At 53.4% G+C, this 22719-nt stretch overlaps 1 protein-coding gene across 1 annotated transcript in view; it reads right to left on the reverse strand.

The window, feature by feature from the left end:
• Positions 1 to 19615, reverse strand: part of Myo15a (myosin XVA) — a 57436-nt gene extending 37821 nt beyond the window's left edge. Inside the window, 18 exon segments of the mRNA XM_008821967.2 lie at positions 516 to 593; positions 1205 to 1330; positions 1774 to 1905; positions 2253 to 2348; positions 3080 to 3203; positions 3291 to 3349; positions 3866 to 3979; positions 6033 to 6194; positions 6623 to 6736; positions 7569 to 7632; positions 7748 to 7851; positions 8203 to 8208; positions 12353 to 12443; positions 12652 to 12726; positions 13056 to 13165; positions 13709 to 13772; positions 14242 to 14324; positions 16055 to 19615. Coding sequence (XP_008820189.1) covers positions 516 to 593; positions 1205 to 1330; positions 1774 to 1905; positions 2253 to 2348; positions 3080 to 3203; positions 3291 to 3349; positions 3866 to 3979; positions 6033 to 6194; positions 6623 to 6736; positions 7569 to 7632; positions 7748 to 7851; positions 8203 to 8208; positions 12353 to 12443; positions 12652 to 12726; positions 13056 to 13165; positions 13709 to 13772; positions 14242 to 14324; positions 16055 to 19615 — 5163 coding nt within the window.
• Between the last annotated feature and the right edge of the window lie 3104 nt (positions 19616 to 22719).

Here is a 22719-nt window from a genome sequence, read left to right on the forward strand (position 1 = left end):
CCTGTGTAGACTCATAGACTAAGCACTTCCCAGACCCCCAACCCCCCGGTAGACTGCCTTTTCTTCTCATTCTGGGGAACACACTGGCCTTGCACCTGGTTCTGGGGTGGCCTGCTGTACACATGGTCAGGAACTTTGGCCCATTTGGCAAAGGAAGGCCCACAGGGGAGGGGAGGCCTTCAGGTAACTCAAGTGGGCTCCCTAAGCACTCCTCAGAGCCTCGGGCTTTAAATATAAACTGAAGGTTCAGAACCTAGTCGTGGTGGTGTGTGAGAGTCTGTGAGCCAGGCAGAAAGGGGCTCGAGAGGGGCTAAGGCAGGCTGCCAGGTGGGCCAGGCCTGCTGAGGCTAGGACGAGCTTGAGAGCAGAACTAGGGTAGGGGGCTTCCCTTTTCCGGGACTGGGTTGAGCCAGAGGGAAACCGAGCTAGAGGAGGTTTGATTCCACAAGGCCTAGCAGTGGGCAGGGCCGGGAATGTGGGCGGGGTGTGCAGCATGGGAGTCTGGAAGGGCTCACCCGCGTGCGGCTCCGCACGAACACATCCAGCACATCTTGACGCACCTGGTCGTGGTTCTTGTCCAGGAACTTATGCACCTGAAAAAGGAGACCCACAGGTCAGTGGAGGCAGGTCCTGCTCACCCACATTGGTACTTGGGCAGCCAGGTTCCTTCCTTTGGGTCAGAGGCTTGCTTCCCTTTCACCAGGCTTCTGACTCTCTTCTATCCTAGGACAGAAGGGAACCCCCCTTTCCTTCTGTTCTGGCTTCCCCTTATCTGCTCTACCCTGCTCACTCTTCTGCAGGCGAGGGGTACCATCCAGACTAAGCCTCAGCCCCACCCTCATTTCTCTCCACCATTCTGCAGATGAGAAAAATAAAGCCTAGATGGAGACAGAATCTTGAAATCCTATGTTGTGACAAGGTACAAAAGTAGGAAAGTATCTGGGATGATGGTAACCACACGATATCACTACCAGTAACAGGCATCTTCCGAATCTCCCCTAAGTGTCTCATGGCCACCTCAGAAGACTGGCACCACGATCCCCATAATCCAATGAGGAAACAGGTTCAGAGATGGTAAGCAATTTCTCAAGGTCACACAGCAGAGGGCTACAGGACTAGAACTGGAACTCTGGTGAGGCCCACACTGTATTTGTCTCCAATCTGCAAGAGCCAGCACCATGGCCACTGCTGTCTCCCCTCTTACCTGGTAGGTGACCTTGCCAGCATAGTGCTTGATAGTAAACTCCGGCAATGGCATTTTGGGTTTGGAGTAGAGCGGGTTGGTGCCATGGTGGTAGTGGCATTTCTGCAGGAACGTGTGGTCTGTGGCCTGGGGAGCAGGGCCAGTGGTGGGCAGGGGGCCTGGGCACCTGTTCCTGGCCCAGGGTCAAATGCTTCAGCCCTGGCTGCTAGAGAGGTGAGGCCTGGCTCATAGCCATGGAAGGCTAAGTCATCCTGGGAGGGGGTCCACAGATGTGGCTGAATCACCTGATCCCTCTAGCCCAGCTGCCTATATTCTCCTACCACCATCACACCCTGTGCTTCAGAATCTGAGGCTCAAACCCATGTTACCTCATCCAGAACTTCTCACACTGGTGCAGTCCTTCCTCTGAACACCCAAAGCAACTACTCAGCTTTGGTCATGCCAGGTGAATGAAGGTAGTGATGTCCTAACCCCCACTTCCTGCCCCAGGTCAGAGCACAGGGGGTCTGGGCTGTGGTAGGGTTAGGATCAGATTAGAGCTCAGCCCATAGCATTGGTCTGGTTCTCACCTGTGGAAAGCAGCACTGATCATCCAGGATGCGCAGGATGCCGTAGGGCTTTAGTGAGATGAGGTTGATGCAGGGTTGGTTGTCTGCAAAGGCTATCTCCTGCCAATCTATCTGTTCGCGAATGTATTCCTCCTGTGGGCAGCAGGGGCTCAGCCACCCCACCTCCCTAACTGACCCATTTCTGCTTACTGCCTCCTGTTACAGGGAGCTGGTCTCTTACTAGGGCAACATGAACCCTCAGGGCCCTGCCCTCCCCTTTGCTTGGATTGGCAGAGCCTGAGCAGGACCCCAAGAGGACTCCTCTGTGGCTCAGCAGTCCAGCACCTTCCCCTGCAAAGCACAGGCCTCAGACAAGCTGGTCCCGCTTACAGTGCCTTTCTCTCCCTGTCTTGTGATGACACCCTTGGAATTGCCCTGTGTCCTTCAGGGAGGCCCTTGATCATCAAGGATGAGTGAGCAGAAGTGTAGAGGTTGCACACCTGCTCCTCCTGGAAGACGATCTTGTTGAACAGGTACTGAAGGTTCTCATTGGCGTAGTTAATGCATAGTTGCTCAAAGCTGTTGAAGCTTAGGTCCTGTCAGGCAGATGGGAGGCTAGACCTGCGTTCTCCTTGGTCAGCAACCCATCTGTTCCCACTGTGGCCCCTGTGGGCCTTCCTCAGGTCCAGGCCCAGGCCCCTCCCTGCCTTCCATGGCTCTAACTCAAAAAGTTAGAGTTTGGCCACAGACCCTCCATGGCTCCTACCACACACCAGGCAAGGGCCACAGAAGAGGCAAAAGCCAGGTTACCAGACCTTCTGCCTGGGTTTCAGTTCTGACTCTGCCTCTTTCTGGCTATGTGACTTTGGTCAGTCACCTTGGTTTCTCCCTGTAGGGATTCTGGCAGTACCTGCTTTACAGGGCTTTTTGAATGGAGTGGCTTGATAAACAGAAGTACCTAGCACACAACAGGTGCCATGTGAGTTGCCAACTGTAGATTTTGCTATGGAGGTCCTGCCTGGCCTCTCCCTGTTATCCCCACTGAGCATAACAGTCTCTCCCACAAAGGACACTGGCTCCCCAAAGTGCTGCTATGCCTCTTGTCTGTACAGATACAGTTCCTTCCCTGGAATGCATTTCCCAGGAATGTCCCCTTCCTCTAGGAAGTCATCTCTGACCGCTGCCCAGCTGAGGTAAAGGCTCCTGGACTCCCCACTACTAGGCTACATGTCAGGGCTGTGTTGTATAATCCTGTCAGACTATCCCCATCAGCCTCACTGTGGAGCTTCTCAAGGGTAAGGCCCAATTTGCTCCCACTCAACCTCACCTCAAAGCCATAGATGTCCAGGATGGCGATGGACAACGTGTCTTGTCTTGGGGACACCAGCGCATTGACCCTGGTGATGAGCCAGCTGAACAGCAGGGCATACAAGACCTTGGCAATGGCATCCCTGGAGCAGAGGTAGTACTGGGCTGGGTGGAGCACAGGGCAGAGGCACTGGGGGACTGGGAATCTGGCCAGAGGGGCGCAGCCTTACCTGGCATCCACAGCACTCTCCACAGTCAGGGGTGTAAAGATCTTCTCTCGCATTGTCTCCTGGAAGGACATAGCCTTTGAGTACATGGCCTTTGAGGAAGCCCCTGAGAGACTGGGGGTTAGCATGGAGATGGGGTAACTGGTTTCAGACTTGCTGCTGGCCAAAGCAGGACTGGGTTCCCTCCCCACACCTTGCCATTCAGGCAGGGGAGATGGCTGCTGGTGTAGTTGGGAAGGTACAGTACCACCTTGGGATTAAGCTAGAAGAGGAAGGACCAAGGATTCTGACAGCTCAGAGGAGACACTGTACCAGCAGGGTTGGAGAGGCTTCTTGGAGGAGGGCATATGGTTGTCGCTCTCCCCCGACCCCGACTCCTACCCCTGCCACTGGCAGGAGTGAAAGAAGGGGATCCAGGCCAGGGAAGAGCCCCTTCAGAGGACTGAAACAGTGAATTTATTGCCCTTGGGATCTGAGGCTAGCCTTCTCTAGATCTGACCCAAATACAGATAGAGGCGGGGGAGGGAGAGGGAGCTACTGCCCCAGAGAAACAGGCTCTAGCAAGCACATAGACTCACAGTCACTTTGAAGGTGATGGCCTTCTGCAGGCCCTCAGGGGAGACCTGAAGCAGCTCTGCCACAGCCTGGATCTCGCGGGCACTCACCACTGAGGCTACCTCCTGGGCATCCATCTATGCAAAACAACCAGGGCAGAGCCTGAACTAGACTAGCAGAGCAGAGTTTAAGAGTTCCTGTGAAAACAGAAACTAGAATGCCAGGGAAAGCCCAGAAAAGAAGCAAGTGGTGGAGGCGCCTAAGGTAGGAGAAACAGACTAATGTCAGAATGACTAAAACAGCCTGGTGTGGGGGTATGGTTCAGGAGTAGAGCATTTGCCTAGCATGTGTGTGTGTGGGTCCCACGTTCCATCCTCAACATCAAAATAAATATGTAAAACAAAACAGCTTGGCCACAGACACAGTGCACATAGATAGATGATGCACATTAGGAATTCTGGAATTGGGCTGGGGAGGTGGCTCAGTGGATAAATTACTTGCGTGAGTATTCAACCTGAGTTCAGATCCCAGCACCTGGGTAGAAACAGGTAGATACCAGGGCCTCAATGATAGCCAGTCTATCCGAAATGGCAAGCTACAGATTCAATGAGACCCTATCTCAAAAAATAAGGTGGAAGCTGGTTGAGGTGGTGCACACTTTTAATCTTAGCACTTGGGAGGCAGAGGCAGGCGGATCTTTGTGAGTTCAAGGCCAGCCTGGTCTACATAGCAAGTTCCAGGACAGCTGGGGCTACAGGGAGACCCTGTCTCAAAAAAAAAAAAAAAGTCTAGAACAGGGTGTCAGACCCCCGTTGCTGGAGTTACAGGCAGTTGTGACCCTCTTGACATGGGTGATGGGAACTGAACTCAGGTCTTCTCCAAAGGCAGCAAGTGCTCTTAACTGCTGAACCATCTCTCTAGTCCCTGTTATGATAAAATCTTGATAAATCAAATATTTAAATGTTAAACCCAAGCTGGGCATGGAGGTGCAATACTCGGGAGACACAGTCAGGAGGATATCTGTGAGTTCAAGGCCAGTCTGGTATACATAGAGAATTCCAGGCTCAGCAAGTGCCTACATCAACCCTGTCTAAATAAATAAATGTTCTCTAAAAATTATGGGAGAGGGATATTATAATTTTCTAGAGATAGTTTTCTTCTCTTTCTCTTTTAAATTATGTATTTTTATTAAATACCATGTGGTTTTTTATTTTGGTTTTTTTTTTTGGTCTTTTTGAGACAGGGTCTCCCTGTAGGCCCAGCTGTCCTGCAACTCACTATGTAGACCAGGCTGGCCTTAAACACACAGAGATCCGCTTGTCTCTGCCTCCCAAGTGCTGGGATTAAAGGCGTGTGCCACCACACCCGGCTTTGATATTTTTTAATATTTAAATTTTTTACATTTATTGTGCCGTGTGTGTGAGTGTGTGTGTGTGTGTGTGTGTGTGTGTGTGTGTGTGTCTGTGTCTGTGTCTGTGTCTGTGTGTCTTTGTTTCTGTATGTGGGTGTGTGGGTATCATGGCACACATGTGGAGGTCAGAAGACAACTTGCAGGAATCAATTAGTTCTTCTTCTACCATGTGGGTCCTGGGGGAATCAAACTCAGGTTGTCACTCTTGATGACAGGTGCTTTTACCCATTGAGTCTTCTTGTGAGACCTCAATTTGTGTGTGTGTGTGTGTGTGTGTGTGTGTGTGTGTGTATTTGTAAGACAGAGTCTCATGTAGCCCAGGCTAGGTTCAAACTCAATATGTAGCTGAACTTCTATTCTTCCTGGCATGAACCACTATGCCCGATTTTATGGGATGTTAGAGTTCTAACTTAGGACCGCACTCTACTGAGCTACATCCCCAGTCCAGAGAGATAGTTTTCTCTAAAAATGTCCAAAAAATTCACAATGCTTAAGAAAAAATTGATAAATGAACTGACTAAACACAATTTTAAAATAATCTGCATGGCAACTGTCCCTTCCCCCACACAGGAAAATCCCAAACTTGCAAACAAAATCAAAACATAAATGATACATTGGAAAATACATTTTCCTTCATCTAAAAAATAATCTGACTTTCCAAACATATATAAAAAACTTTCATTCATCACAAAAAAGAGCAAGCCAAAGCAGGAGTAGAACACATGTGTACTGCACAGCCAGAAGAGACCACTCAGACCACTCTGGCCAGGTAGGCTGACCTCGTGCTTCTCGAAATAGACGTTGCCCAGGTGCAGGATGGAGGCCAAGATGCGGAAGATGCTGTCCTGATCCTCGCTGCTGAAGCCCAGCACCTCCATAGCAGCTAGCAGGCGGCGAAAATCGTCTGCATCACTCTTGCCGATGATCTCACAGTTCCCCCCCTGGTCCAGGGCAGGGGCTAAGGTGAGGGTCCAGTCCTCAAGGTGAGGGCTCATCAGGTCCTGCTTTTCAGGAGGCTCTGAGGGGACTGAGAGCTTCACAGACCAAGTGTGAGGAAGAGCAGGGGCTGGTCATCTGACTGTAGCCAGCATTCATGGAGTATGTGCTACAAGAACAGTGCCAAATTGCCACATGCTCCTTACCACACCCCACTACATCTGCACAGTGGTGTTATGCTGTTCCAGTTTGAATCACGGAGAGGGACCATGTAGTTCCATGACACTGGTTGGTTCTGTTCTAGGCTCTGAGAGATGAAGGGTCTCCAGGAGGCCTATCTCCCTACTGAGTGAGGTTTGCTGTCCCTGTCCTCACTGCCAAGGGCTGCATGGCTACAGTCAGCAGAACAGGGTGGCCCTTGTCACATGCTCACCTGATTCAGGTAGTAGTAGGTCTCAGCTTCCTGTAGGCTAAAGGCCTGTCGCAGTTGGGTGGGCAGCCCAGCCAGCAGTTCATAGAAAATGTGGTAATTTCTCTCATTTTTGGCCTGCAGAGAAGGCAGATGGGTGCAGAAAAGGGAGCAGCCCACTTTGGTAGGTAACCCCCAGTCACACAGCTAGGCTCAGGCATGCGCATATAAACATGCCCCCATACAAGGGCTGGCAGTTGGCTGGCATCTCGGGAGTGAAACCTGAAAGCACCAGCTGGGGCTGGGGCTGGGGCTGGGACAAAGCCTTGGAGTGATGGGCTGCACGCTTTGTTTGGAGAGGTGGGAACAAGACTACCCATCTTTTCACATGTGCACTGACCCTGTATACCTACAGACATGCAACTCATAGCTCCAGATATGCACATACAGGGCTTTAGATGGTCCATTTGACCCATCTGGCTGAGGCTTTCCTTGGCCCTAAGTCCTTAGGACAACATGAGGACAGACCTCCTGGAGCCCACCTGCTATCTGGGGACACTCAGCCAGTTAAAGGGTAAGGTGTATCACAGTTGAGAAGTGAAGAGGTGAAGAGTGGGGTTGTGGGGTACAAGGGACTATATAGCTTAAGGTATCTTCCCTGAGCAAGAGATGGGGCAGGCAGGACTTGGAGGAGGCAAGAGAATGGGCCACATCTATACCCATGTGTGCTCCTGGGACAGAGGACAGTGAGAGCAAAAATATGGTGAGCTCTTGGATAGGGAAGAGCCAGCCAGGATGTAAGGGTGGAAGATGGAGGCGAAAGATCACAGGCTCAGGTACACATACATATAATCCACATATATGTAGGTCTACACATATGCAGATATATACATATTGGTTCATAATCCAGTATCCCCCTAACCCCAAGCCAGGCTCTGAATGTTGGTACCCAGGCCTGGGGGCTGCCCACCTGGAACACGATCCTCGACTTCTCCAGCAGGTACTGGGAGGTTATGGCACCAGTGATCATACCCCTGGGGGAGCACAATCAGCTTTGGGGGTGCTGAGGTGGCCATTTAGTCTTGGTGCTGCTACAGGCTTGGTGGAAGGCTTTGCAAGGCCTTGAGTACCTGCAACAATGCTACTCACCCCTCTAGAAAGATTTCCACAAACTTCCCGAAGCGGCTGGAGTTGTCATTCCTGACAGTTTTGGCATTACCAAAGGCCTCCAGGAGGGGTGTTGCTTCCAGGATCTGAACCAGGAAGGAGAGGTTGGGGGAGAGGTGGGCACTGGGGTTGGGACACTGCTCTGGGGGCTGACAGGGCTATGACTCTGGATATTCAGACAAAGGCCTCCCCAGAGAACTCTCCTTTTGGGTGGAGGGCAACCTGAAGTGGATTCTGTATAGAACCATAGATTCCTCTCTGCCCCCAGTGCCCCCATCCCACAGTGCTTAGCTCTTACACTAAGCCCATGCTCTTTTCCAGGGCATTCAGCCCTCAGGGGCTGCCTGGACAACTAGCCCCCAGCCAAGGTCAGGCAGGCCTTTGGATTCGTCTCCTTGTCCATTCTGCCTGTTGCCCATACCCCACCCCCCACATACCTTTATCTTTAGGGTCATCGGTGAAGCAGGAAGCAAAAACGAGATAAGAATAGAAGTGGGTCACTAACAAGACTGGCTAATCCTCTTCACCGGCACCCCTACATCTGGACCTCTCTTTTCAGGAGGCTATGAGCCTTCAGGCCCCAGTGAGCCTCCAAGACCCCAGGCATCCAGGTCAAGGATTTGAAGCATGACTCCAGGGTATGGCAGGCAAACTGCCAGTGTGCCTGCCACAAGGCTCAGGGATGTCCTGTTATGCAGCCAGAACCCACCATCTATCCTTTAGAATCCCTGGTCTTGTCCTCGACCTGCCCTCACCTCTCCTGCTGGGCTCAGTGCAGCTATCAAGGTGTTCTCGGGAACCTATGCTACCCTTGTGGGGTCTACCTCAGATGGTCTACCTGCTTTGACCTCCAAGGCTTAACCCTGGGCTCTTTACTTCCTGCCTACCCTCATTCAATTTTCCCAATCCTCTTCACTGGACCCATCCCTACCTCAGGGCATTTGCACCTGTTGATCTTTTGCCTGGATGCTGCTGCTCTGAGTACCTGCATGTTCCCCTCACTCCCTCAGGAAGCCCTCCAGGCTTCTCTCCCTCAAGGGAGCTATATTTCCAGCTATTATTTATTTACTTTATTTATTTATTTATTTAATTATTTATTTATTTAATTTATTTATTACTTTGAGGCCAAAATCTCACTATATAGCCCAGGCAGGCCTTGGACTCATGAGCCTCCTTGTCTTGGCCTCCCCAGCACTTGGGATAATAGGTCTGCACCCCCACACCAATTGCCATTCATGTAAGTATCCTGTGCTACTAGTAGGTGTGGATATCTCTGCTGTCTTTTTCAAAAACATATTTTATTATTATTTTTTATGTATATGAGTTTCTGCCTGCATGTAGGTAGGTACACCCATGTCGTGCAATGTCCGTGGAGGTCAGAAGAGGTCACTGGATCCCCTGGAACTGGAGTTACAGATAGATGTTAGCCTCCATGTGGGTGCTGGGAATGGAACTTGGGTCTCCTGCAAGAGCAATCAATGCTCTTAACTGCTGAGTCATCTCTCCAGCCCCAATATATCTCTGCTGCCTTGCACACTTGGAAACTGAGGTATACAGAGGTGCCCTGTCATGCCCAGGGCCCCTAAGCCCATGAGAGTGGGCCCCCAGGGGTGCCATGGTAAACATGCACTTAATGTGCATGGGTTATTGCTTTTGGCTAAGTCATGTACTCAGGATGAAGTCTTAGGAAGAAGCAGGGGCACAGTTCCCACAGAAATGACATCTCTATCCTCAGGCTGGTGGCAACACCCCTCTGTCCACACCTTTTCTGTTTAGTCTGGTACCTGCAGAGCTCACAGTATAGAGAAGCAGAGGGCAGGGCTGCCTGCAGTTGCTCAGTCATCAAGGCCAGTTCTACATTGTACCTTAGTTTGGGAGCTCCTGGAGGGGCCCAACAGGTGCATGGCCCCTTCTCTGCTCCTAGTGCCCAGCACCAGGCTGGACATGAAGCCAGGAAACTGAGGAGGGGACTTGTGGGTTAGGGTGTGTAAACATTACAGGGAAGGAGCCTGTGGCCCAGGCCTCAGCCAATCAGGACACAGCACTGCCCATGCTGTACAATTGGGTTCAGAGAGGATGCATGATCAAAGCCATCCAAGGAGATGGAGTCATGGGGGGTTGAACCAAGAGAAGCCCATTGGTTAAGACCCTGGATCCAGCCATGTCTAAAATGGACCCATGACAGGAGCAGGGCAGAGCCTCATGTCACACAGCGGGCAGGCATGTCCTCATGCTATGTGCCTGGACCAGCAACTCTCAGACCCAGCATGTCACACATCCTGACAGTTCTTGCCATGGAATGTAAACTGCCCCACCACCTCATTTAGGAACACTGGGAAAGTCACTTCTCTTCCTAGTCATCAGTTACCCCATCTGAAAATGAGCACAGACATACCCATTTCTCAGGGTAGCCCTAAGGTTTTCTAAGGATATAGGGAAAGAGCCCACACTGGGTGATGTACAAGGAGGCACTCAGGAATCCATTTCTCTCCCTACCTACTTGGCCTGCTCCTCCAGACATGTGGGAGAAATTGAAAACCCTGTCTAGAACAGAGGGCCTGGGTTGGCCTTCAGGAAGCCCCATCAAGATGGCCATGGTTTACAACGCTATGGTTACTTGACAACTTTTGTGGGCCTAGGGTTGGGAATTTTGAGAGCCTGTGGTTCTGGCAGCTGAGCTAGTAGGACAACCTCACTTTCACTGAGCCCTGGATTCTCATAGTATCTGGATGGACACCTCGTGAGCGCCTCTTCTCAACAAGGCTGATCCACAGCAGCCCTTCTGTCTCCATGCTGCCTTTGGCCACTCTTGGTCTAGCCCCCTCTCTCCTTAGCCTGATTTTTCTGCAAGTCACTGGCTAGCTTTGCTCAGAACTCAGATGCATCCTTGCATATCATCCCCCACTGTCACCCTTGCCTGAGCCCCTGGCTGGATTCCACATTGCCATTCTGTTGTCCCTTCAGCACCTCAGATCTACTCATAGCTTTGCACATAATCCTCCCTTGGCCCTCTCACTCTTCTCAGACCTGCATAAGGTCTCATTACTGTATTGTGTTTATGGCAGTCCTCCATGCTCCCTGTCCTCTTCCTTCCTTTTTTCTCTTCATCATCCTACTAATTTTCTTACAGACACTTAACGTTGTCTTCTTTTCCACCTGCACTAGAATGTAACTCCCACAAAGTTGTGAACATTCTTTCTGTCTTGAGTTGTTCTGCTTTATCCTGAGCCCAGCCCACAGTAGGGCCTCAGTAAACCTTTACTGAAGGAGTTGATGAGTTTCCGAGAGCCCAGTGGCAGGTAGTAGAACTTAGTTTTCTTATGTCTGGTCAGTAAACCTGGAGTCCCCTGGAACCCCCAACACCTGAGCCTGTTGCCTCGTCTGTTGGGAGCCTCTGTTATGCAAAGTGGAAGCCCCTTCACACTGACAGCTCATGCAGCTCGGGTTATGTGCTGCGGGCTCCTTTCATAGAGGGGTATCTTCCTGGCATCTTTCCTGTCTCTCCTTTTGAAGTGTCCGCCACAAATGCCATAACATAAACATGACCTTTGGCTCTAACAGGTACCATGCCTTCCTGTAATTTCTCCAGGCAGACAACAGTCTAGCAGTGTGGCAGAAATCCACTTCTATATGTAAATACAATGCCTCACAAAGCATCTAACAGCCAAAGATTTTACCACTACCCCCATGGTTTCCTGTCTCTCCTTTTGAAGTGTCCGCCACAAATGCCATAACATAAACATGACCTTTGGCTCTAACAGGTACCATGCCTTCCTGTAATTTCTCCAGGCAGACAACAGTCTAGCAGTGTGGCAGAAATCCACTTCTATATGTAAATACAATGCCTCACAAAGCATCTAACAGCCAAAGATTTTACCACTACCCCCATGGTATAAGGTATAAAGTACAACCGGCGGCCCAATCTCTCCGGGGGATGCACTCCCTCGTGACCGGCTTACGGACACCCTAGCTTTCGCCGTCTCTGTACTCTTCCCTGCGTGGTTCTGTGGCCAGGAACCTCGCATCCTGAGGAATAGTACACGGGTGAAATAGAGACGGGATTTCGGCTGAACAATGCTTCAGTAGCAGAGGAAGCTCCAGAGACTCGGACTCGAGCCACAGGGAAAAGCCTATGCGCCATCCACCGCCGCTCCTGGAGCAGCTGCGGCCAGAGATGCCTGTGGCCAGACCCGCCTGCGACTAGCCAGGTGCGTGCAGGGACCCCGAGCGCCCAGAGAGCGCACCCCCCATACTCTTCTACCCCATACAATGGCTACTCTTGGAACTTTCCAGCTTCTTGTTATGAGAATATGGTGACCTGGGCCATAACCAGGAAGATAAGGTTAGGTTGGAAACACAGAGGGCAAGAGTGGTCTCCCTGACCCCAGGTGCTCTCCTAGGAGGGATGAGGGACAGAGCAGCCTTGTGTTGGACCCCCCACCCCTAGGCCTTTCTGGAACCAATTTCTCCCTCATCCAAGTGTGCACAATATCCTAGCCTCTTTGGGGGCCTGCTCAGCCAAGTGTGCTGTGCTGGGGGTTCTGGGCAGATGGGTCAACCAAATAATGAATGGATAGTTGGTCTTACCTGCTGCATGACATCCCGTTTCTGGTTCATGGCAGCCAGGTAGCGCAGAATCAGCTTTGTGGCTTCGGTTTTCCCAGAGCCGCTCTCCCCACTAGCCAAGCACAGGGGCAGAGCATCAATCTCCCTCTGCCTCTCTGTTTCCACCCCAACCCTGCCATGAAGAGTGAGACATGCAGAGGCCTGGAGGTACCCAGTATTCTTCCTGGGGCTCATAGCATTTCACCATCTAGATGGCTGGATGCAGACCTACTTCCCAAGGTGACCCTATCTACCCCCTACCTGAGCACAGCCTTGCTCACCTGATGATGACACATTGGTTCTGTTTGGCATCAAGCATTTTGGCGAAGGCGAGATTAGCGATCGCAAAGAGGTGCCTGGTGAGATAGGCCGCCAGCCTCACTGTCTCTGACAGTCTGCCTTTGCAGTCCCAAGTCTCCCAGGGGTTGGGAGAGGGACACCTCTATCTAACCAATCAGCCAGTGCTGCCCACCCCTCAACCCCATCCTGAGCTACAGTGGCCTCCAGAAGAGGCAGTATCAGGCGGGGGTGGGGGTGGGGTGGGGGGTGGAGACAGCACTGAATTGTGGGTTGCCTACTTTTACCCACCTGAACTCACAACTGAAGGGCAGCCAGGGGTTTCTCAAGCTCAGAGAGGGACCTGGAACACCCCAGGGCAGCCCCCCATACCATAATAGACACTCACGGTGGGTTCTCTCCTAGGGCACGCCCACTGTACTGCTGCACCTGCTCCGGCCCATAGATCCCAAACATTCGGTATGGGTTCACTGACACCAAGATACTGCCAATATAGGTCTGATGACAGACGGTGACCTTAGTGCCATGGATGCCATGGCCAGCCGTTGCTCCCCCTTCCTGCTTTTGAGTCAGGAATCCCTTTTCAATGGGACATGTGCCTGGCTGCCTGGCCTCATCCTACCAGCTAGCCCTCTACAGCCCAAGAGAGCCTGTGCTCTAATGGAATCCCAGGCATTGCACAGGCTGAGGCTGTGAGTGTGGAGTGAGCCAAATTCTATAGCCTTAATCAGGTCAAGATGGCATGCCATCTGTTGCTCACCTCATTTATTCCTGGTAAGGCTCAGGCTGCAGGCATTCCTGTCTCTTGCCAAGGTCAGCCTCCACTGTTCAGAGCAGGGAGGGAACAGGGATCTGTGTCCCCTGAGACCACCAGAGTCCTTACAAGTATACCTGCCTTTTGGAGTTGGCTCTAGGTCTCAGGCCCTCTGCCCTGTAGCGCTGGGGCCAGAGGCTCCCTTCCATCCTTCTGGGTACCCTCAGTCTGGGATCTAGGCCTATACCTTCCAAGCAGGGCTTTGGACTGGCCAACTCCAGACTTACATAAATGAGGTTGCGTTCAAATCTGATCTTGAGGTTGGACAGCACAGTGGTCTCCTGGAGGTCTCTGGAAGGGCACAGAGGGGCTGTCAGGGCCTTGGTGCCATTCTACACAGTGCCAAGTCAGTGGGTATGAGGTCAAGCCCACCTGTTGACACTAACCAACTGTGAAACTTGGGCAACTTAGTTCATCTTGTGCCTCAGTTTCTTCATCTGTCCAGTGGGGTGGCAAGCATTATCCCACTTTGTAGAAGCCTAGGGGACATTGAGGCAGAAGACCTGAGGCTGAATTGCTATGGCTGGATAGTGGAGTCAGCTTCACAGTTTTGGGGATCTCCAACATGTGCCAGCATTTTCACAGGAGCTGCCTACACCCACCTTGTGGATGGGAAACTGAGGCACAGAGAGGGGAAATTTTATGCCCAGAGTTGCCCAGCTGGTTGAGGCTCTAGAAATGTCCTGAGAGGTAGATTCCAGGTACTGCAGCAGGGAATAGAGGATCCCACCAGGACTCCTCCCACACCCCATCCACTTACTCCAGTTGTGTCATGTCCTCCACACCATCTTCCTTGCGCTGCTCACGGGACCGCACAGAAGGCAGATTGCGTATGGAGTGCATCTATGAGAGAGAAGAGTAGAGGGCAGACTTGAGGCCCTGGTGGACTCTGGCTACGACATACCTGGCACCTGCTCCCATTTCACAGAGGGAACTTCAAAGCCAGGCCTGAGGGTCCTGCAGCCTCCTTACCTTAGAGTGCAGTGGCCCATGGAGACTGTGTGCAACCCTTACATAGAGAGGCACAGGTCTGTTCTCAGTGTCAAAGGATCTTTGGGGCAAGCATGCCTATGAGCTGCAAGTGTCCTGCTCAGGGAGTGAGCACACACACAGCACCCGTCCACTTCCCACCTCTGCCCTCTCATTGTCCCCTTGGGGCTCCCTAGCAGTCTCCCTATGTGATAACTTTTGTGACCACTTGATACATCTGTGTCATGCATAAGGCCTCTGGGAAGACAAAGATAGAGACTGTCCAGGTTAAGTGTGTAGATACCACATGTGGACCCACAGGCATAGGATGCAGTTCTCATAACCCTCATGCATACCTATGGTCCTGTGGGATGTGGCTATGGGCAAGGCCCATGTGCTTGATTTGGGCCACACACAGGTATACTCTTTCAACATCCACTTGAAGTGTACCTTTGGGCAGCAGCTAGGGTCCTCATACCCGGGGTGGGGGTCTCAAGAATGGGAGCTCTGATATCTACTTTGGGACGAAGGATCTCCACAGTGCCCACTTATGTATACACATGTATGTGCACAAAGGGTAGGCAGATAGCCTTCATTTCCATGGATGTCATGTCTGGTCAGATTTGGCACATACCTGCTCTGTATCCTTGTCCCTGGCAGTCACTCATGTCCATGTAGGCACATGGACCTGCAAGGCTCTGTGTAACTGCAAGCATACATGTGTGCACCCTCGGCTTTTTCCACCCCAGCTGCCCCCCATCCCCAGGCAGGTGAAGAAAGGGAACACAGGAGGATCTGCATGCTGCAATGCCTGCTACTCAACTGCTAAGTAGGGCACAGCAAGTTACAACCCTTTTGGCCTTGGCCTCCAGCCCACCCATCTGCCCACGTGCTTGCCAGCGGCCACAGACCCTGAATAATTCAGCCACTCACGTATTCCAGGGTGAGGAGGGCCCAGGCATCCTTGCCCCTCACCCCTGGGCACGCTGTGCCCTGCTCCCGCAAAGCTGCAGCCCACACAGCACGGGGCACCCGTCGCCGGGGCCAGGGCCCCCCTAGTAGCCAGGCTGCCCCAGTTGCCATTGCCAAGACAGCCCTTTGCCCGCTCTGTGGGGCACCGTCTGCAGAGGTGGAGAAGTACCTGCTACTGCTGCTTGCCCCGCCCATCCTGGGTGTCCCTGGGGAGGTTCCAATGTTCAATTACCTCCTAGGGCTACAGAGCATCGGGCTCACGTTCCACAATGTATGTGGCAGCCAGGCATGGGCTGGGCACCCTGCAGACAGGGTGTCTGCCTGCACCCCACAGATTCCTGGCCTCTGGCCCTCAGTTTTCTCACTCTGGAATGAGGAAGTTGGAAATTTGGGTCCTGCCCCATACCCTCATCTCATACTTCCATGCAGGGCCTGCCTGTGCTTGGCATTCTCTTGTCCAATCCCTAGATCCCCTGCAAAGCCCAGGCAGTTTTCCCCACCTGTAGAGGGGAGACAGTTCCATGCCAACAACCACCTGCTGGAGCTGCACAAGGCTACTCAGGCCACCCCCCCCCCAATCCTGGTTTCTAGGCCATAACTCCCAGTCCCACCCTCTGACTATGTCTCCATACCTTGTTCTGCCAGCTTTGAGGGCCAGTCTTTTTCCCAGGGCCCCTGAGGGACAAGCAGGCACCTCCATGGCCCAGGAGGTGAGATTGAGAGTGGGTATGTACTCTTGGCCAAGGATGGTGAGCATCTACTGGTGACCAGAGGTGGGAGCAGTGCAGACTCCAGGCTCCAGGCTCTGAACCATGCTTTGGGTCCTGGGCTGGCTGGTCTGAAGGCTGCAAGGCAGCAGAACCCCTTCGCTGAAAGGAACTCAGCCTCTGCACCTGAGGCATGACAACAGCAAACCGTGCAGAGGCAGCCTGGGGCTGCTCACCTGCCTTGGGCAGGTGTCCTGGAGCCCAGGTGGGGGCCAAGGGAATCCGAGTTCTGGACAATGTTTTCCAATGGTGCCATAGCGGCCATGTAGCCCTTGTCTGGTTACGTGTGGCCAGTGGGTATAAGAGGCTGAGTCCTAAGTCCTTTTCCTCTGGGTAAGCATCCTTGGAAGGTGTTGAATTTGAGATCTCAGGCTCTGCTGGTGGCTGAGGGTCCCCTGGGGTAACTTCTTCTTTAGGGTTCTCCAGGCTTGGTCCAGCTGACTCAGTGAGCTGCCCAGGCCCTGGGTCGTGATGCCGGCCCAGGAAGACAGCAGTCGAGTCAGAGACTGGGTCTTCGGGTTGGGGGATGGGAGATGGTGTAGGGCTCATGTGCGCAAGGAAGGGGTTTTTGGGCATAGGAGGTGGCCTAGAAAAGCCTCTAAGGCTGCCCAGACCTCCTGGCCAGGGGGAAGGTGGACGCTGGGTGGGCATGTCCACATGCCAGCTAGGGGCCAACAGGGGCACTGTCCAGGGCACCTCTGAGTCCTCTTGTTCCTGTTGGTTTTCCTGGTGCTCCAAGGACCCTGTGGCAGCCCCCCAAGGCCCAGCACTGGGTGGCGGGTGGTAGGGCCTTCGAACCCATGGCTTTACAGCCCTCGTGGGTGGCTCACTGAGGCGCCTCCATGTGCGTGGGAGGCGTGAGGGCAATTTGAGGGACCGGTGCCTGGGACCATGGCTGGGCAGTGGGGGTGATGAGGTTGGTTGGGAAGAACCCAGCACTGGTGATCGGGGTGGGCCTAGGCGCCCAGAGGTTTGGCGCAGAGGCAGGGTCTCTCGTAGAGATTGAGGCCTACGTGGAGAAGGTGGGAAGGGTGGCTGGAAGAGGCCTCTATGGGGGGACAACTGAGGGGACAAAGGCCCCAAGGGTGAATGGTAGCCCTGGCCTGGAAGGCTTCTCAGTGAGGGCTGGGGTGAAGGCAGTGGGGGCCAGGCCCGCCTCCTTGACCCCAGAGGGGAAGTCCTGGGGTGGCCTCGACTGTGAGAAGCCCTGAACAAGGGCTGGGGTACAGGGAAGGCCAGAAATTCAGGGGGGGCCTCTGGACTCACAGGAGGAGGCTCAGCAAAGCCCCACCTATTTGCTTGAGGAGCAAGGGGCACATGAGCTGGGGCAGCCCAGGGTGGTGGATGCCTGCGGAGAGAACTGTAGGGTGAGCTGTAGGGAGAGGCTGGCCGTGGAGGCCTGGAGAGAGTTGGAGAGAAGGGTGGAGCTGGTGGTGGGCCTGGGCTGGGAGACTGTCTGGGCACAGGAGGGGAGATGAGTGTACTCCAATGGGCAAGGGCCTGGGGTGTGGGCCTGGGTGAGGGTGGGCCATGGGATTTGTTGTTTCGAGCCTGTGGCTGGGTGCGTCTCAGCATGATGGGTGTGTTGGGCCGATCAGGGTCCATGCCAACCAGCCTGTAGCCAAAGCGTTTGTAGGCTGCCTCCCTAACTGTGGGGCCTCCTCTTCCGGCCTTCTGGCTGCCCCTGAGCCGTGGAATGGGCTTCTTTTCTGACAGTGTCTTTTTGAGGAACCGTGCCAGTGAGGTGGCTGGGCGTGGTGTTGGGTGGCCAAATTCAGGGCTGAAGCCTAAGCCTTGGCGCGAACGAAAGGCTGACAGGGCCCGCTGCAAGTTCCGCTGACGTGGTGTGAGGAAGTCCCAGTAAGGGTGGGCATAGGGCGTCGTGGCCACTGGGGGCATCTCCTCTTCTTCTTCTTCTGCATTCCCCAAAGGCAAAGGAATGTCCAGGGAAGGGGGCAAGGGCACCTCTAGCTTCTCCTTCCCAAACAGCTTCACCTGAGGTCGTGGGAAGAGGCGGAACTTGCGGATGAGGGACAGCTTGGATCTGGCTGGCTTGTCCATACCTTGCTGCTCAAAGAAGGCAGCGCTAGGCAGGCGGAAGGAGGTGCTCTGCCGGTCTCTACCCACCTCTTCAGGCTCCTCCAGCTCTGCGATGTCGTCCATGGGGTGAGCATATGGGTTGTGGGGTGACAGTATGGGTGGTGGCACCCAAGGGTATACAAAGGCTGACTCTTCTGGATACAGATAGGGCACCCTAGAGGGGTAAATGGCCTCGTCCCCACCACCATAGATGCCTTCGGCATAGGGAACCCCATAGGGATCAAAGTAGGGTATGTCATAAGTGTCATATGGGAGGTTGTAAGCTGGGTATGGAATGTGGTAAGGTGCATAGGGATCCAGGTAGCAGTTGTACCGGTAGGCCTCATCCTCAAAGCTGTCATGGTAGCTGTAAGGAGATGGATACCCTGATGGAGGTGCATATGGGGGTTCAAAATCATCATAGCCATAGCCATAGCCATAGGCTGGGTAGAGGGCATCCTCATAGTAGTCAGGGTGGTAGTAGTTGTAGGGGTCTTCAGGTGGGTACCCGTAGTGGTGGTCGCCGTAGGGCGGCCAGGCAAGGCTGTATGGGCCATACCCTGACAAGTAGGGTTCTTGTTCCTCGTAGTGGTGTAGCGACTGCTGGTCGTAGTAGTTGTCACCCTCCCGGTGGTAGTCATAATACTCGCCCAGGTCCTGGAAGCCCTCAAGCCCATACAAGGACTTGCGGGAGCCCGCATGGTGGAATGGGGCCTCGTCTTCAAAGGGCAGGAAGCCCACTGGCTCTCCGGATGAGTAGATGCTGTGGCTGCGGGGGAACCTGCGGAGCCGGCCTCCATGCCGCAGTATCTCAGCACCCGACGGGAAGGGCAGTTTCTGGGAGCCCACTCGGGAGCTCGAGCGCTGGAGCCAGGCGTCCACCATTGCCTGCTCACTGCCTGACTCCTTGGCCTTCTTGAGAAGAAACTTCTTGGTCAGCCAGTTGATGGCCGTGGACGCCTTGCTAAGGGACTGGGCACGGGGCCTCAGGCGGCCATAGCCACGCCGGCCCGGGAAACGGATAACCATGAACGACGGCTTCTTTCCCTTCATCGCCCGCTTCTTTTTGCCCATGCGCATCTGCGTCATGAGCTTGGATGTGGACTTGAGCACCGTGCGGGCCTTCTTCTTGCGTTTGGTCTTCTGGGGCCCAGTGTGGAGGCCCCAGAAGAAGGCCGATGCACTCCGGAACTGGCCCTTCTTGGAGATCTTGGGAGTGCGGTCTCGGAAGCCCATAAACAGCCGAGACGTGCCCTTCAGGCTCCGCTTAGGCTTCTCTGGCTCAGGGGCCTTCTTACCCTTCTTCCCTTTCTTGGCTTTCTTCTCCTCATCTTCCTCTTTTGCCATGGCGGCCTCTATTCCTGCTGGGCCTGGGGCCGGTGTCACCGCTACAGGGACTTGGAAGCACTGTCTGGAGACCTACTAGGTCTCCTGCTTGCGGCTGGACCTATACAGCCTCCTCAGTCTGCAGAGCAGCTGGAACTGGCTGGATGACATGGGGAGGAACAAGACTAACATTCTGGAAGGGCGGATCGGTAATTCATCTCCTCTAGATCAGCCTTGGGTTTCACCTTTGAGGGCGATGGAAAGTGCTTGGGTGTTCTTTACCGGTGGAGGGAGGTGGAGCTTAGGAGGCCTACGCTGGGGCAGCATCCTGGCTTTAGAGTCACCATGGCAACAACTTGCTTACTCTGACCAGGCCCTCCTGTGCCCCAGCTGACTGAACTCCCAAGGGATTGCCTGGGTCCCCTAGTTTCACGGAAGACACTGAGGCCTATAGAAGGGCACCATCAGCCCTAGACACTCAGTACTCCTGCACTGGACCCAAAGGGGACTCAGGTCTCCTGAGCCTAGAGTAGAATTCTCAAAGTCCAACTTGGAGGGGATCTGGAAGTGAGAGGGCAAGTGTCCAGGGGCTGTGGCCAGTGTAATGGGAGCTGGCCAACTCCAGGGAGCTGAATAATGTATCAGGGAGAGCCCAGCTGCCTCCTCATAAAGCTGGGCACGGTGTGGAGTCTCTGCAGGCCTTGGGGAGGGGCAGGGAACTGAGGAACAGAAATGAGGTATGGCCTAACTCTGATCCCCAGCTCTGCCACTGAATGGCTATGTGGCCTCAGGAAAGCCCTTGACCTACTCTGGTCTGTGGCTCCCTCATCTGGAAGAAGCAAGGCCAAAGACAACTACTGGGTAATTTAAGAGGCAGGAGGGCTTCCCAGTCACTTGTCACCACAGCACCTGTCTTCTCCCATTCCTGCCCTGGCTGGGTAGGTTATGACCACACAGACCCTGCACTCTAGCTACAAATTCAACACTTGACTCAAAGCCAAATGCCTACTGTCTGCTTGATCTTTTGGGAATCTGTACTAAAAGAGGTTTTGGGGTTGGGGCGAAAGTGTAGAGCCTTGAATGAGGACCAGGCTCATCTCTAGCACTGGGGCAGCAGGGACTCTGGGTAAGATCTGTGGCTTGCTAGAAGAAGGGGGTTAAGGAGAACTCTGGTAAGCGGGCAGCTCTGGGACCCAAAGCTTCAGAACCATCTTTCCCTCCTCTTCCTCTTGACCTTCCTCCTCCTGGTTGGTCTCATCTTCCCTCTCCTCTCTTTGTTTCCTTGCTCCCTTAACTTCTTTCCTCTCCCTTCTTTTCTCTCTTCTCCATCCACCCGCCTCTTACCCGTCCCTTTCCCATCTTCTTCTGTCCAGGACCAGGGCATAAAGGGTTCAGAGAGGCCGAAGACCAACTCTAGTTAATGCCAGGCTGCCTGTTCACTGAACTTCTATGAGCCCATGGGCCCCAAAGCTGTGGGCTCTGAATGTGTAGTACAGATCCTTGAGAACTGAGGTTTCTGCCCTGGTTCAGCCACTTGCAGACCCTATGCTATTGGGTTAGTAACTGTAGAGCCTTTGCATGCTTAGCTGTGAGATGGGGACAGGGAGGCCTTCCTAGGCTGTGGTAAGGAGCTCTCCTCTCTTACAGTCTGACACCTGTCCCTGCCTCTTCACTTTCCTCTTCACTTCTTGCTTCTTCTCCCAGAGATTCCTGGGAATCTGGGAACCCCTAGGGTTCAGCCATGCAGAGGGGTGGTGGTATCTGCTGCAGGCAGCCACTGGGAGGGAACAGGGCACTGGGTGGAAACCAGAGTGACTGAGTGGCTTGCTGGGCAAGAGGTGTATGGAGTGACCACACTTTGTCACCTCCTCACATACCCCCATCTCCCTTGCCTCCCTCTGGCCTATGACTGATGCTGACTTGAAGGTAAGGTAAAGGAAGTACAGAGGAGTTGGCCTTTCTGAGCCAAGACTTGACAACTGCCCTGCCTCCAGGAAGTATTATTCTCTCCATTCTCCAGACTTAAGAACCTGGAGTGGACAGCTGAAGTAACTTATACACTGTCACCCAAGCTCAGGATCCTTAACCCCACTCCTGGGCTGGCTGCCCACCCTGCTCTGGGGTGCCTGGACAGTTATGTGCTGGTGTATGTGGGTGGAACCCAGGCTCTGGGCAGAGGCAAGGGCTTCATCAAGCTGATCCTAGAGCCTGGCCAGGTAGGCTATTTCAAGGCCAAAGTCCCTAATTAGGCCATTGACAGGCCAGAGCCTCAGCTCAACCTCCAACAGGCCCTAAGACCTCTACTGTGCTTGTCTCTGAAGTGTGAAGGAGATGACCCAGCCCACATCCTTGCTTGATCCTACTTGGATTCTATAGCCAGCCTGGTCCCTGTCTCTGAGGCTCCTGTAGCCAGCTTTTATTTGCTTGTTTGCTTGTCCATCCATCTGTCCATCCATCCATCCATCCATCCATCCATCCATCCAAAGCCCCTGTGTGAATTGTGCAGTGTTTATGGAAAGGACAAAACTGCCCTCTGCCTGCTGCATCTGGGGGTGGGAAATGGAATGGGTCAAGTGATGCTAAGTGCTTCAAATAGAAGAAAAGAGTGGGGCATCCTGGGGGTGTGCCACATCAAACAGACTGTAAGGCCTCATGGACAGGGAAGAATGGGACCATAGGGGTCCTGTGGGTAATACCATGCTCTAAGAGGTGGCCAAGAGGCAGAGGGGGCAAATGAAATGAGGGGTTTAGGGTATGTGCACCAGGTCTTGAGGACTTGGCTGTGACTTATAGAAAGGCAGGGACTGCCAAGGGTTTGGGGGAGAAGAGATGGGACTTGATTCTGTCCCACAGAATTCCTCTGGCTCTGATGGGAGACAGACTACTAGGCATGAGGCAAAAGCAGGGAGGCCAGCAGGGAATATGCTGAGTCCAGGAGTTGTGTGTGGATCTTGCCTATCTCAAGAGATGTGGAGAAGTAGCAGATGGCTGGGAGTGTCACAGGTGAGTGTTAAATGGGTGGCAAGGAGAGGCCCTAGGGTTTCCTTACTTAATGTGTGGAAGGTGGAGAGGTAGATGGCTGAAAAGTGGGGAGCTTTAGACCAAGAAGGTAAAATACAAGTCCA

The sequence above is a fragment of the Nannospalax galili genome, unplaced genomic scaffold (assembly GCF_000622305.1).
Source record: "Nannospalax galili isolate Female #2095 unplaced genomic scaffold, S.galili_v1.0 scaffold1448, whole genome shotgun sequence".
NCBI lineage: Eukaryota > Metazoa > Chordata > Mammalia > Rodentia > Spalacidae > Nannospalax > Nannospalax galili.